The sequence below is a fragment of the Ipomoea triloba genome, chromosome 10, assembly GCF_003576645.1.
Source record: "Ipomoea triloba cultivar NCNSP0323 chromosome 10, ASM357664v1".
Lineage (NCBI taxonomy): Eukaryota > Viridiplantae > Streptophyta > Magnoliopsida > Solanales > Convolvulaceae > Ipomoea > Ipomoea triloba.
This window is the reverse complement of record NC_044925.1, coordinates 23713292-23727971: the sequence shown is the minus strand read 5'-3', so window position 1 is coordinate 23727971 and position 14680 is coordinate 23713292. Positions and strand designations below refer to the sequence as shown.

At 35.7% G+C, this 14680-nt stretch overlaps 3 protein-coding genes across 4 annotated transcripts; all 3 read left to right on the top strand.

Annotated features, from left to right (window-relative positions):
* Positions 1 to 538: 538 nt before the first annotated feature.
* LOC116031505 (CBBY-like protein) lies at positions 539 to 5109 on the top strand. Its single transcript, XM_031273731.1, has 11 exons — positions 539 to 842; positions 1247 to 1296; positions 1495 to 1558; positions 1708 to 1756; positions 1863 to 1931; positions 2601 to 2662; positions 2831 to 2911; positions 3159 to 3313; positions 3401 to 3485; positions 3783 to 3926; positions 4633 to 5109. The coding sequence occupies exons 1-11, from the start codon at positions 610 to 612 to the stop codon at positions 4733 to 4735; spliced, it is 1095 nt and encodes a 364-aa protein (XP_031129591.1). The 5' UTR covers positions 539 to 609; the 3' UTR covers positions 4736 to 5109.
* Positions 5110 to 5421: 312 nt separating this feature from the next.
* Positions 5422 to 6703, top strand: LOC116032028 (glycosyltransferase family protein 64 C3). Its single transcript, XM_031274413.1, has one exon. It carries the CDS (start codon positions 5548 to 5550, stop codon positions 6589 to 6591), a length of 1044 nt encoding a protein of 347 aa, XP_031130273.1. The 5' UTR covers positions 5422 to 5547; the 3' UTR covers positions 6592 to 6703.
* Positions 6704 to 7968: 1265 nt separating this feature from the next.
* On the top strand, positions 7969 to 11622 carry LOC116031357 (ras-related protein RABF2b-like). 2 transcript variants are annotated; one of them, XM_031273536.1, is made up of 8 exons: positions 7969 to 8036; positions 8278 to 8332; positions 8734 to 8811; positions 8911 to 9078; positions 9263 to 9311; positions 10359 to 10432; positions 10615 to 10708; positions 11175 to 11622. In XM_031273536.1, exons 2-8 carry the CDS (start codon positions 8294 to 8296, stop codon positions 11282 to 11284), a joined length of 612 nt encoding a protein of 203 aa, XP_031129396.1. In that variant the 5' UTR covers positions 7969 to 8036; positions 8278 to 8293; the 3' UTR covers positions 11285 to 11622. The 2 variants fall into 2 exon arrangements, with proteins under 2 accessions (XP_031129396.1, XP_031129395.1); XM_031273535.1 differs by lacking the exon at positions 7969 to 8036 and adding an exon at positions 8043 to 8191.
* The last annotated feature ends 3058 nt before the right edge of the window (positions 11623 to 14680 follow it).

The following is a 14680-nucleotide window of genomic DNA, read 5'->3' as shown; positions in this document are numbered from 1 at the left end:
GGGATGGGAACAACATATGTTGTTTCAATGTTTCCTTCCATACCACCTATTGGTGTGAGAGGTGGAGTGGGGGCCTGGGGCAATGGAATTTTAGTAGTTGTATGCACAGACACCTCAGTTGTTATTCAGGTGGTAAATATTCAAGATTGAGTCCTGTCTACCATAAGGTGGGAGTTTCATCCAATGTGATAAGTCTATTGTGGGCACTATGCACTGGTCTCCCACCTAAAGGTCTTTCAGTCACCTTGATTTATCTATTCACAATCCTATCATGCCGGGGTGATTTCAGCGATGGTAAGGGTGAAAATTGTAAAATTCTGATAGTAAATTCCAACTTGAAGAAGAATTTAGATCAAAGTCATCAAACTGAGAATGGGATTCAATCGAGATTAGAGAGTGTAATGGTCCAATATTTTGGGCTTTCACATTCATACAATGAAATGGGCTATCTATCTATTATTCTGTGAAAAGTTGGAATCTTTTATGCTGTCCAAGCCCATCTCCTCCTACCCGTCACTTTAACGTTACCACCACCACCTGGCATAGTAGCGTTCAGAGTTTATACGCAGAAAAATCCATTTCCCAGCAGAATCTCCGGCAGCAGAATCCATGGAAGCCGCTTCCTCTGCAATTCTGAACACTCTCCCCGCTACTACTACTGCTTCTAAGCTCTACAGAATTCACAGGAAAAATTTTTTGTCGCTGTCTTATCTCCCTCTTACAACGCCAAGAACTCCCGGTCTTCGGAGCCGCAGGGTGTGCTTCAGCGGCTCCACCTCGTTCTCCAGTAACACTCAAGAAAACCCATGCCAGCAGCTTGCTCTTCTTCTTGAAGTTGAAGGGTAATTTTTTTTTTGGGGGCAGTTTTTTTTAGTTACTGTTACCCATCTTCGTGAAGAGTAAATGCAATTCCGCTATAGAACTTCCGATTAGAAAATTGAACTTAATTGAAGTTGTCTGCAAATGGGATTGTTAATCTGAGTTTAAATTAGGGTGATATTTGTTATAATGCTTTCAGTGGCATTGTCTTGTAGCTTAGGTCCCAATTTGAAAATCTTTTGAAGTGCTTATATGATTGTTCTTGAGTTCTTGGTATTTGGTAAAGTAAATCTTTTGTGAACTTGACATAACCATTCTGTACTGGATGCTGAAATTGTCTAGATGAAGAGCAAGGGAATATTTTATGGGGCTTTAATATTTTAGTTTAGTTTTCCTTTTATTCTCTTATGAGTTTCTTTTCATTCAGGGTCCTGATGGATATCTATCGCTTTGGAAATCGGCAAGCATTCAATGTAGGTGGGGATCTTTTCCAAAATTAATGAAATTCAACTAAACGGTTATAAGTGTAGGTGTTCTATGTAATAGCATTTCCTATGCATATAGATAATAAAAGAAAAGAAAAAAAGTTGAAAGAAGCTTATCTTTATGGCCATGATCAACCGACAAGTATATCAATCCATGAGTCTATAATATTGGTTTGCTTTCTAATTTCAGCATTTCAGAAGCTTGGATTGGACTGTGCGAGTTGGACTCAACCAGTTTATCAGGATCTTGTAAAGTACGAAGCTTGAACAGACTTGATAATCATTTAATGAAAAATAGTTGTTTGTGAACACAGTGGACCTTTCCTTTGCAATTGTTTTTTATTTTGTTTTATAAGAATTATAAATCAGCAAATCATCATAAATAATAAGAGTTTCTTTTTAGGAAGAGCTTTGGTGATGAGGAGAGGATGTTGGTCTTATATTTTAACAGGGTGAGCTACTTAATCTATGATGTTTGGATCTAATTAAATCAAGACATTGTTTAAAGTTTCAGGCAGGCATTTATGGGCTTTTCAAGTGCTATTTTACTGTGTGCAGATTGGATGGCCAACATCGCTACCTACAAACGAGAAGGAAGGGTTTTTGAAAAGAGTTCTCCGTGAAAAGGCAATTTGCTATATTGCAGTGATTAAAATGTGCATTAATACAATATATTAACATGAACTTATCATAATTGATTTATCAGTTCTTGAAGTGGAGAATAGTGCTATTCTAGATCTTTTTGCTTCATTTTCAGCGTTCTCACCAAGCTCATCTTTATTGATTGATTTGTATTAGTAAAGGCATTTATTATAATTCACCAAGGGTGTTACCACTCATATGGCCAAGTACTTTATGGTTTGATGGTATCACTGTTACTTTCTATAAGTCTTCAAGTTTGAGTCCTGTTCAGAGTCCACATTGAAAAAATAAGAGAGAACATATGGGTTTATAAGGTCATGAGTTAGATTAGCTAATTGATTAGATTCAATATTTTAGTGTGGTTTGGCCCATGTATATCCAAGAAAACAAAAAGTAAAGGTTCTTTTGCTTAGTCTTAAACTGCCTTGTGGACGCCATTTGTGGCTGGCTTTCCACAATACTGAAATACAACTTACTTCATTTCATCGCTATGATTTTATGGAGTTGCAATGTGCTCTTCGCTGTTAAATTTTATTTTTCTCCTTTGTTTTTCTTCCTTTGCGTATTTATTCTCATAGTCGGTAGTCCACACAATGAAATTTTATTCAATTGTTTTCTTCAAGTAGAGAGCTAATTTGAGTTATTCTCTGGCAGAAAAATGCATTGGATGATCTTGTTATATCAAAAACATTACCTTTAAGGCCAGGGCTCGAAGCGTAAGCAGTCTCTTACTGCTTGATGTCATTTGATAACTTTGTAATTGATATTCTGTTAGAACAAGTAATACTTAGAGTTCAATCCGGCATCTGTGGATTGTCCTTAGGTGTGTTATCTCTCTCGAATGAAAGACTTACAGGGTACTTACGTGTAGTCTCCTGCTGCAGTTTTATTGATGAGGCACTTGAAGAAAGTATACCTGTGGTTATGCTGACAGCCTATAGTAAAAGAGGGGATAAGGTCGCAAGGTACTTCTATTTTATTTGCGAATAAACCTTTCTCGCAAAATATTTGAACTAGAGATGCAATTCTTTCCTTGTTTCTCTGATGTGCTGAACAAGGGAAGCAAATATTAAGCCGTTAATTTACACCTTCAGTATTGGATCTATTTTTTGTAGCATAGATAGAATTGATGTCTCAACACTAAACCAATTAGTGAAATTCGACTGCTTTAATTGTGCTCTTATCTCTGTTGATCTCTTGTTTGATTTTAAGGTCCATTGTCGAAAAGCTTGGAAGTGATCGAATGTCAAAGATGAAGATAATTGGGGATGAAGAGGTAAAGCAAAGTTTTTATGGCCAACTTGTACTTGGTAAAGGAGTGTCTTCTGATCTCGGTGAGCTATTGGCTAAAGAAGCAAATAAAGCTGGTAACCTCCCGTGTGTGAATTGGTCTTATGGTATATTCACTGACATGTTAGTAATGCTAATATATGACTATATGTCGTCATAACCAGTTTCTTCCGAGGAGCAGAGAATTGCAAAGGAGGTAGCTTCGATGCTGAAGTTGAGTGTTGATATTGATACAACTTCAACTGAAAGGTTGGTCCACCTTTTTACTCTATAACCACTGGGAGGTCATTATTAATACACTCTGAATATAATTAATGGTCGTTTGTAGTTCTAGTGTCATTTTAGAACTGCAAAACCAAGCAGGTGTAAAATTGCGTCCTGAATGTCTTCAAGAGAAAGTACAAATAAGTAAATTCAAACCGATGCATATGCTATAAATGAGCTTGCTAATTATTCTCAGTTATGAAGTTGATTCTCATGGACTGTAGAGTTGATTACTTGCGTTATGTAGTTGCCCAAATTTATTGATGCCCGTTGCTTCTACAGCTTTGAAAATATTGTCACTGCATTGCGGGCAGGGGCAGAGTATGCTGACACACCTGTCGACAAATGCATTCTTGTTGCTGGAAGTCAACCTGGGGTTACTGCCGCTGAGCGAATTGGCATGCCTTGTGTTGTTGTTCGAAGCAGGTAACTTGAAATCAATATTTGGACCAGATGGCATTAAATTAGTAACAATAGTAACAATAACAAGAAATTTTAGTTATGAAATAACTGTCATTGACTACTCGTAATATGGAGTAGGACTAGGTACTGCTTCAAATAATACCTTTCTTGGCCTAGATACCATCAATTCAAGTATGCTAAACAAAGGGGCTATCTTAGCCAAGTTGGTCAGGCTGTTGACTTGGTAACTACAATGTTACAAGTTTGATTCCTAGCAGGAGAGGGTTATCGGTCAACTATGGTAACTTAGGTTGGTTTACCTCTTTGTGGTCCTTTGTCGACTAGGGTCACAAGGCGGGGTTTACCCAGTGAACACTCTCAGATAGTGGTTGCAGGTTTCCCTCGTCACTCAAAAAATAAATATGCTAAACACCATGCATGCTTAAAACAAAAAAGAATTATTAACGAGCAACGATAGACAAATTGCTTATGACATCTAAGAAAACAAATTGTTAGATTTCTGCGTTTGCTTTTGTATTGAGCCGGAACATAATGTTGACTGATTGGCTTTAGTAATGAAACTTCAAGAAAATTTTATTGTGATGGTGTAGTTAGCATTTTAATGTTCACGATCTATGACTGACTGTAAATGAAAGTCTCATATCTAATGTGAATGAAACTATTCTCTTGACTTTGTCCTTTTGTGATGCTCCTTATTTCCCTCTTGAAGCGTGACAGCTAGAGCGGAGTTCGCTGGCGCAAATGCCGTAATGGATGGCTTTGGCGGCACAGATCTGACAATTTCCAGGTTACGCCAAATCCAGAAGTCGTAATTGTTTCTCAGGAGGTATTCTTGACTCTAAATAAACCTATAAAAGGATTCATTGACAGCGTAAAATAGGTACATGTTAATTGTGCAGCCATGTACATTAGTGTATTTAGCCTTTGGCACTTCTGCAACCAACCATCAACACTTATGCTTGTTTCATTCACCAGTGAACATGTACTGTAAGAATATCATATATAGTTGTACTTTTTTGGGTGAAAAGCTTAATATGCTGATCTAGTTCTCACTAGAAGTTGAACTTGGAATCTTGTGGTTAGTCCAACTAATTTAGTTGGGCTATGTAATTTATTTATGAAGCACAATGACTCAATACTGTCCCCATTGGAGTTTGAACTTATGACCTCCCATTTGGAAGAACTACTTCATGTGACAAGACCGTTATTGGACATTATATATTGTTATTTGAATTCAGTAAAAACCCTTAAATTCTTGAAGGTGGTTTTTAGCTAATGTAGGAAGTGGTTTTTTAGGGATTTTTTTTCTTACAATTTCACTTTTAGTTATATTCTTTTAGTTTTACCATATATACCTGATTTCAACTTCCACTTTTAATCCTCTACTATTGTGACATTGCCACGTTTAATTTTTATTTATATTTTTTATTTTTTAATTTTGTCATATACATCCATAATTTTAGTTTGATTGCCACCGGAGTCTTCCATAATTTACCGTTAGAATGGAGTGAATTGACATAACAAAAGGAAAAATCCATACACATTGTAAACTCACAAAGAAGCATCCACTGTGTACTATATAGGGAGTAAACTAGATGAAAACCGGCGCATATTAGCCTCTTCGATGGCCAGTAGCCTAAATATGCATAGAGAATTAGCATCAATGGAGGGAGCTGTGATCTGTTTGTTATTTGTGATTGTATTGTTGTTTATGCCTGTTTGCGTGATTTCACTGCGAATCGGGCCACATTTCGGAGCGGATCCATGTGGAATGCCGGCGGATTCTAGGGCTTTGCGGGCAGACCAATTGACTGTTCTGATCAACGGCTACTCCGAGCATCGGATTCCACTACTCCATTCCATCGCCGCTACATACTCCGCCGCCACCGCCTCCGTCTCTGCCGTTATTATTCTCTGGAGCAACCCCTCCACTTCAAGCCAAACGCTAGCCGAGCTCTCGCAAAACCTCACATCTATCTCCACTGGCGGCGCCTCAATCTCAGTGATTCGGCAGCGATCTACGAGCCTCAACCTCCGATTCTACCCGCAGGAATCGATCGCCACACGCGCCGTCCTCGTCTGCGACGACGATGTGGAGCCCGATATCGATTCCATCAACTTCGCCTTCAACGTCTGGAAATCCAATCCGGATCGCCTCGTCGGATTCTTCGCCCGGTCCCACGACTACGACCTGTCGGAGAAGAAGTGGATCTACACGATGCGCAACGATAAGTACTCCATAATCCTCACGAAATTAATGCTTTTCAAATCGGAGTACCTGTACAAGTACACCTGCGAAACTCCGCCCGAGATGCTCCGGCTAGTGGACAGAATGAACAACTGCGAAGACATTCTGATGAACGTCGTCGTTTCGGATTTAACCAACGCGGGGCCAGTTCTGGTGGGGGCGAAGAGAGGGGTGAGGGATTGGGGTGACCCTAGGAACGAAGGCGGGGTGGAAGAGGAGAGGGGGGTGGGGTTGAGTAGCAGGAGAGGGGAGCATAGGAAGAGGAGAGGGGATTGTATTACGGAGTTTCACAGAATTGCCGGAAGAATGCCGCTCCGGTATAGCTACGGGAAGGTGGTGGATCACGTCGGCGAACAGGGGCTTTGCCGGAAAGGTGACCGTTTGGTATTCTGTGATGACCAATCACCGGATTTTAAATGACACTTAAAATTTAAAACAAAAAGGTACATTTTTTTGTAGCATTTGTTAAAAAAATTCGTTTAAATTATGAAATCCCATTATAGCAAATTAGCAATGCAATTAATTTGATCCATTTAGATGGAGATTGAATGGGAACGTTCTGGCAATATCCAATAGTTATACAATGGATCCAATTCACCTTGCAAGGTGTATCAATGTCACATACTGTCATTCAATTCACCTTGCAAGGTGAATCAATGTCTATTTACATACTGTTAATATATAAATTGTGAATAAAATTGTAAACATTGCAAGGTGAACCAATGTCTATTTATATACTGTTAATATATAAATTGTGAATAAAATTGTAAACATTCAGTAGGTAAATTGTATACTTTTTTGTTTTTTTAATTTTATCCACTGAATCATGTGTCGGCAGTAGTTTTTTTTGATAACTACTGACTCTATTACAATGCAATATCTGTTCATAACTACTTTCTCAACCTATTGAAGCACAAGAGTCAGTATTGCCTCCATAACTACTTTCTCAACCTATTGAAGCACAAGAGTCAGTATTGCCTCCATTGAGACTCAAACCCACCACCTCCCATAAAGGGAAGGGTTTGATGCCACTGGACCGCAAGTTCCTTGGCAATCACGAGAGTAGTTAATATAGAGAAAGTGTGACCCTTTCTCCTATTGATTAAAATCAAAGAAGAAGATATTAATTATAAAAAATTTTAAAGTGAGAAAAAATCGCTATAAAAAAGCAAAGAAAAAAAAAATTCAATCCAGATGAAGCCAGACATAAAATTAATTTATGCAAATAAAATCAAACGATTTAATTTTATTTATAATCCATACAACATTAATTCATTTCAGTTTATAAGTAATATTATTATACATACTTCTATTTTATTTTTTACTCCATACTAAAGTGATAGGTTCTGATTCATCTAACAATTATCAATAAAATTATGATATGTGATAAAAGTTAAACTCCTTAAAAATTGGAAAATACTATTTGGACTCTCAAGTTCCACTCCTTATTTTTACTTTCATTTCAAACTTTTGATGTTTGACATTTTTTTTGGAACTCGGAACAAAAAGATAACTTACTAAAAATGAGTGATTATAAATTGAGAGTCCATGTAATACAACTTTTTAAAATTTATATACTTTCTATATCCATTTCATCTGTCTTATTTATTATTTATTTTTAAATTTTATCTTTTGTATTTAATAATACTTTTAATATAATTTTTAAACATATAAATTTTTTATATTAATTATAATCATAATAACTTAATATTATGAAAAGTTAAATTATAAATAACTCTAGTCAAATTATGACACCTCAAACGGGACGGAATGAATATCAATTTCCAGTAGACTAGGAAGCATTATATCGGTCCGACACTTGGGTCAAATTTATTTTGATTTTTGAGCCGAAAAAGTACAGTCAGGTAACCCTTCTTCCTCCGAAAAATAAGCATTACAACTGTCAACGGCGGGCGAGGCAGGGTTGAAATATACCTTTCTCCTTTCGCTTCACAATTATACCTCCTTCATCATCTTCTTCTTCTCCTTCTTGTCTACTCAACTCCCTGAAATTCTAAAGGTTTCTTACTTTTATTCTATCTCAACTGAATCGATCAGAGCCATACACTGAAATTGTTTTACTTTATTGATTTTTTTTTTCTGAAGTGAATCGATCAGAGGCATGGCCACCGCCGGAAACAAGAACATGAACGCCAAGCTGGTATGAACTTCTCATCGTTTTCACCTAAGTGACCTAACTCCTTAAAGCGAACCAAGTTGCTTCTTTTATGCGGGGATTGGGGTGGTTGGTTGCCTTTGATTATGCTTATATCTGATCAATATAGAAGCATAACAAAAATTTCTACAGTATTATCAAGAAGTTCTATGTGCCGATGGTTAAACTTTGTTCACCATATCATATCTCTTGAAAGTTTACTTGAAATTGAATTGCCCTATTTTTTTAAAAAAAATTTCTTTATACTGCAAAATTTGTGTTTTAATGCTAATTTGATCTTTATTTCTTTAGTATCATTTGTTTGTGATCAGATTCTGCTGCTTTCAAGTTTAAGAATATTGTTTGTAGTGTTTCAATTTGACTTCTGGTACTGAATTGTGTTGTAGGTGCTCCTAGGAGATGTTGGAGCTGGAAAATCTAGTCTGGTATTGCGTTTTGTTAAAGGACAATTTATTGAATTCCAGGTCGGTTGTTAACTAATTAACTTGCTATCAATTTTGATAGCCTGTGATTTTTAGCTTAAATTTTGACTTGTGAATTGCTCTGTTGGGGTGTTGTCGCAGGAATCTACTATAGGAGCTGCTTTTTTCTCACAAACAGTGGCAGTGAATGATGCAACTGTGAAATTTGAAATATGGGACACAGCAGGTCAAGAGAGGTACCACAGTTTAGCTCCAATGTACTATAGAGGAGCTGCAGCTGCCGTAATTGTGTATGACATAACAAATCAAGTAAGTGTTGCAGTGCATTCTATGCTCCAGGAGTACTTCAGCTTGAAACTTATCTGTTGTCTAGAAAGGAAAAATTAATTTGATCTGCTTGAGCAATTTTTTAAAGTATATTTACTACAGTTGATTCTTCGCACATTATTTAGAAATTAAATTTAGTTTCAATCGGTACTTTTTCTCTTTGTAGGAATCCTTTGAACGAGCTAAAAAATGGGTCCAGGAACTTCAGGCACAAGGTTTTCTACCTCTCATGTTATTTATTTATTTTGTTCTGTTTATTCTGTTTTTTTTTTTTCCTGATAATATACTTGAGTGATGAGGTTTGTTTCATTTTTAAAGTTGCTTTGCAAAATTATTGTGGTTAAATTTAGCGGGTGTTATTTATTATAATCTATAGGAATTTTATTTATTTTAGTACCCTACCATCTCTCTATTAACTTATGTAAAGGGTTACAAGAATATCTCGTACTTCACCGTAGCAGTGTTAATGGTAATTCCACGAGCTCTCTCTTCCGGGGTGACGCCGATTTCGTCGTATTTCTTGGGGGCGGAGCCGCGGAGTAACCATCAGTGGCCAAGGCCATGGTGAGGGCAGCGGTTAGGGTAGTCTTACCGTGGTTGACATGGCTGATTGTGCCAATGTTGACGTGAGGCTTCTTCCTCTCGAACTTGACACAGGCAGTGCGAACCGTGAAGCGCTGTTGGCGGATGGCTGCTGGAACGGCGGCGGAGGGTGAGTGGATGAAGTGGGTGAACAGAGTTGTCGTGAAAGAAGAGGATAAGATAAGCTTAGAGGGTTTTGAGGAGGTGGGGGTGAAGAAGGGGTGTATGGGTATAATAATTTAGCCCTCATTATTTTACCCATTAAAATTTTCTGGTTACTTTTCACCGGTAATTTGGCCAGAGGGACTGAAATTTAGAAAAATTGAATAGTTACGGTACTAAATTGATAATTTTGAAACTCATGCAATTAACAATACCCCAATAGTCATAGGACCAAAAGTGGAATTTTCTCTACATTTTACAAGCAAAGACAAAAAAAAAGGGTCCTTTTAGTTTGTTAAAAATCACATCTTCAATGCCTTGAATGGTGTCGCACAAATCCTTTTACCTTGTTAAAAATCAGTTATTCTATTCATTTTTGGGATTGTAATCTGAATAATGTTTAATAGTTGAAGAAACGTTATCCTTCACAATAGAAACAGTTAAATGAATTTTTTTTTTCTTGTGGCACTTTTTTCTCCTTGAAAGGTTTTACCCACTACTATCTATGCTTTTATTAGGTAACCAGAACATGGTTATGGCACTTGCTGGAAATAAAGCGGACTTGTTAGATGCAAGAAAGGTTGAACCTGAGGCAAGTACTGTAATTCTATGCTTTAGACTTCATGATTTCAGAGTGCAACCTGAACCTCTCATGGAGTATAGCTTTTATTTGTTTTGGTTGATGCCTTGGGGCAAACTGGGAAAAGTATTTAGCCTCCGCATTCGTGTTTCAGAACATCAATGTTTCTTACGTAGTTCTGACTTCTGTTGCAGGAAGCACAAAAATATGCAGAGGAAAATGGCCTTTTCTTTATGGAGACGTCTGCAAAAACTGCAACCAATGTCAATGACGTTTTCTATGAAATAGGTAAATCTTTATTCAAAAGCTTTCTGGTTTATAACGAGGAGTCCAAACAACCAATGCCCACAGATCTTGGTTTGGCTACCTAAGAAGTAATTGAATGTTTTCAAAACCTTCCATTTAGCACGTATATAGTCTCATACTATTCACTGTTCTTTTAGCTGTCACAGTATATACTACCGGTGTACTTGTTGTTTGCTTGTGTGTCAATTTGGAGTAGGCTGATTTAAGAACCACTTGGGTTTCTTCAAAACCTTTCACTTGGTGTATCTCATAATAGTGTATGCCATTACTATGACAACTTGACAAGAATTTATGTTATTACTACGCTGAATGATGATCTGATGTCAAGTGAAAATGGTCACCATTGTAGTGGACTAACTACTTTGGAACTTAAATATTCGGTTTTTTAAAATTTGTGAATCACTACATATCTGTAATTGTTCTATATATTTCCATGTCTCACGTGCAGCAAAGAAACTGCCCCGTCTGCAGCCTGCACCAAATCCATCGGGCATGGTTCTTATGGATAGATCTGCTCAAAGAGCCACCGCTACTACTACCACTTCTTGTTGCGGTTAACTTCCATTATCATCTGCGCAGCGGAGAAATGCACCCTGGTTGGCCTGCTCTGTATCTATATTCTTATGTTTGGTTAAATATAATGAGTTGTGTTGTCAACTCCTGCACAGGAATTTGCTTAAGAGTGTTGCATTGGCCTTTCATGAATTCTAATTCTACACAGTCATAACTCTCCAGTGATTTCTTTATGTATTCATACAAAATCTGTCAGAAGTTCCTTGAAAAGTTAAAAATCCAGTGTTATTTGCCAATCATTATACCATGATCCACTTTGTAAGATAAATTATTTGATATATTACCAAATACTGAACATTCAGTGACAAGTTTCACTTCTGTGACTCGTGGAGTTACCCATGCGCGGCATATGTTTAATTACTTTTTTTAAGTCACTTGGATGTCTTTAACGAACTTTTAACTTCTTCATAACTAACTTTTAATGGCATTCTTGTCTTGTCACATGATTTGTACTAGAAGCTTCTTATTGCAGCTGAGTATTATAGAAACTTCTGTTCCAATTGAGTAGTAACACTGATTAGTACAAACACCAAAACTAAAATACAAGAACTGCTTAAATAATTCTGCCAAAAAAAAAATAAGCCAGCAATATTCGAAAGCATAACATCTACTTTATTCACCAATTCCAAGCATGCTAATATGGGAACCTATAAATACTCTCATGATCAAAAGAATACCATTGAGAAAATGGTGGAAGAAATGCTATCAATTGGAGTAATTGTCCTTAGTACTTCACCATTTGTTTCACCTGTTTTCTTGGTTTCAAGCTAGAGATTTTTGTATTGATTATAGAGCCATGAATGCCATAATAGTAAAGAACAAATTCTCTATACCTATAGTAGAGAATTTATTCTCTGAATTGATAGGAACAAAGTTGTTCACTGAGTTGAATTAAGGTCTAGATACCATCAGGTTAGAATAAAGGCTGGAGAGGAATATAAAACTGCATTTAAGACCCTCTAAAGTACCATGAAGCATAACATTCATTTAACCTCCCAACAAAATACCATGATGTGTTGATGTGGAATAATTATTCTACTTCCCATTTTACTTGGTTCTAGAATATTGCCAAGTTTCATTTTTAGGTAACAATAGAAAACCCCTAGAAATAACCGTTCTCTAAGGTATTTTAATCATGTTCAACTTTTAGCTTAATTTTGTCATTTTGTTCAAATTTTGACGTGGCAATAACTTTCAACTCTTTCAAAAATGCTCTAAAACTCATTACATTCTTCTTATGATGAAGAATTTAAACTAGTTACACAAATAAGGCATATAAGGAACATTTTGGACAAAGTTACAACAAATATCAAGCAAAATGAGTTTGGATATATGGCATAAATAACTACTATTTGGCAGAAAGGCATGCAATGAGTATCAAATCGTCACCCATAAGCATTAAAAATATACATAATAAAAATTAACTATATTATTTGTAAAATTTAAAGCATTTGAGTATTTACCAAAGAAGTTTGTAAAATTTAGACAGAGAAATAATATGTAAAAGGTAGAGAGAAAATATTGCAGAGAATGTTTAAAATATAGAGTTTGGAGGTATATTTAACTACTTACAATATTAAAAAAAAAAAACTTATAATAAGAGCCTTAAGCACGGTTTGGTAGAGCTTATAACTTATTTTAGATAGTTTTCAAAAAAGTTACAAATAAGATATAAGTTTTGTTTGGTAAAACATTGGAACATAAAATAATAGCTTATTTAACTTTTTTTGTTTTTATTAATTTTTAAAAATAACACAATCAAAATTTTAATATCTTAGTTTATCCTTTTATGTCTTTTTACACTGATAAACTAATTCAACAATTAATTTTAAGAATGGAATACCACCAAACTTTTTAAAAATTTGAATTTAATACCTTCAAACTTTCAAAATTTATTGAAGTTTACAAAAATCTCTATTGAATACATACACCCCTAAGGTCTAGGGGCATCTCCAACCCAAGGAGAAAGAAGTGGAGAGAGGGAGAGAAAAGAAGAGATAGTGATTGGAGGGGAGAGAAGATAGTTTCTCTAGAGGGAACTTTCTCCCCGGAGAAACATTGAATGAATGCATTTATTCTACAATCCACACCATATGTTTAACAAAACACAAACACACCCACACCCACACACGAAAGACTCAAATTCATAACACACACACACACACAGTTATTTTATTTCGTAAATTTTTATATTAAAATTTATTTTTAAAATTTTTAATTTTATTAATTTTTGGTATATATAGTACAGTATTTAAAATTTGTTTTCAAATTTTTTATTTCGTTATTTAAATATATTTTTTTAAAATCAAAATTATAATTATAAAGTTGAAATTATTAATTATAAAAAAAGTAAATAAAATAATACTCCGTAGATGATATGTAGGAGTTTGATGAGTAGGACCAACAAAAAATAGAGAAAGATCGGAGAGAAAATAGAGTTAATACCCAAATGGACCTCCGACTATTAGCTAATACTCGATTTAGTCCCAAAGTATTTTTCGTACCTAATTTAATCCTGTCTTTTGAAATCACACCCAATTTCGTCCACCGTTACAATTGCCGTCAATGAACACAAATCACACACAATTTCGTCCACCGTTACAATTTCTAACGGTGGGCGACATTGGGTACCGTTTCAAAAGACAGAGGATTAAATTGGGTACGAAAAATACTTTGAGACTAAATTGAGTATTAGCTAATAGTCGGAGGACCATTTTGGGTATTAACTCAGAGAAAATATAAGAGAGAATTATAAGGTGATGTGGAGGAGTTGGACCCACAATTTGGAGAGGAAATGGGAGAATCATTGTGGATACCCTAAGTATGCTTTGTTAAGTGCCATTATGACATTAACGAGATGAATAATCTTCATTTATTTATAAATAACTAGTAAACTTAAATTATGTGTTTAAACTACTAAAAATAACAAGGAATGTTTTATATTGTTGTACCTATTAATCTAACAAGGAAAGCTTAAATGGTACGGTTCTAACATTTCGCTTAAAAGAGAATAAATTTTAATTTTTTATCAAACTATCAAGAAGCACTTATTTAAATTTTTATGAGTACAATTTTTTAGAAATCAAAACTTTAATGCACCAAAAAGAAAAAATTATTGTTCTTGGACTTTGGAATATGCTATCTAGAAGTTGGATCCTAAAAGAAGTTTAATCTTTTGTGTTTAACAAGAAATTCTTGTTCTTATATAGCGTGTGTAGTAGGGATGACAATTATACCCGCATCTCCACCCCTACGGGTTTTAAAATACCTGCACAATTTGGGTAATGGGTGCAGGGATGGAGAGAATTTTGTAAACCCGCGCGGGTATAGGGGCGGGTGCGGGGGAAGGTATCCCCGCACCCGCACTTATATATATATATA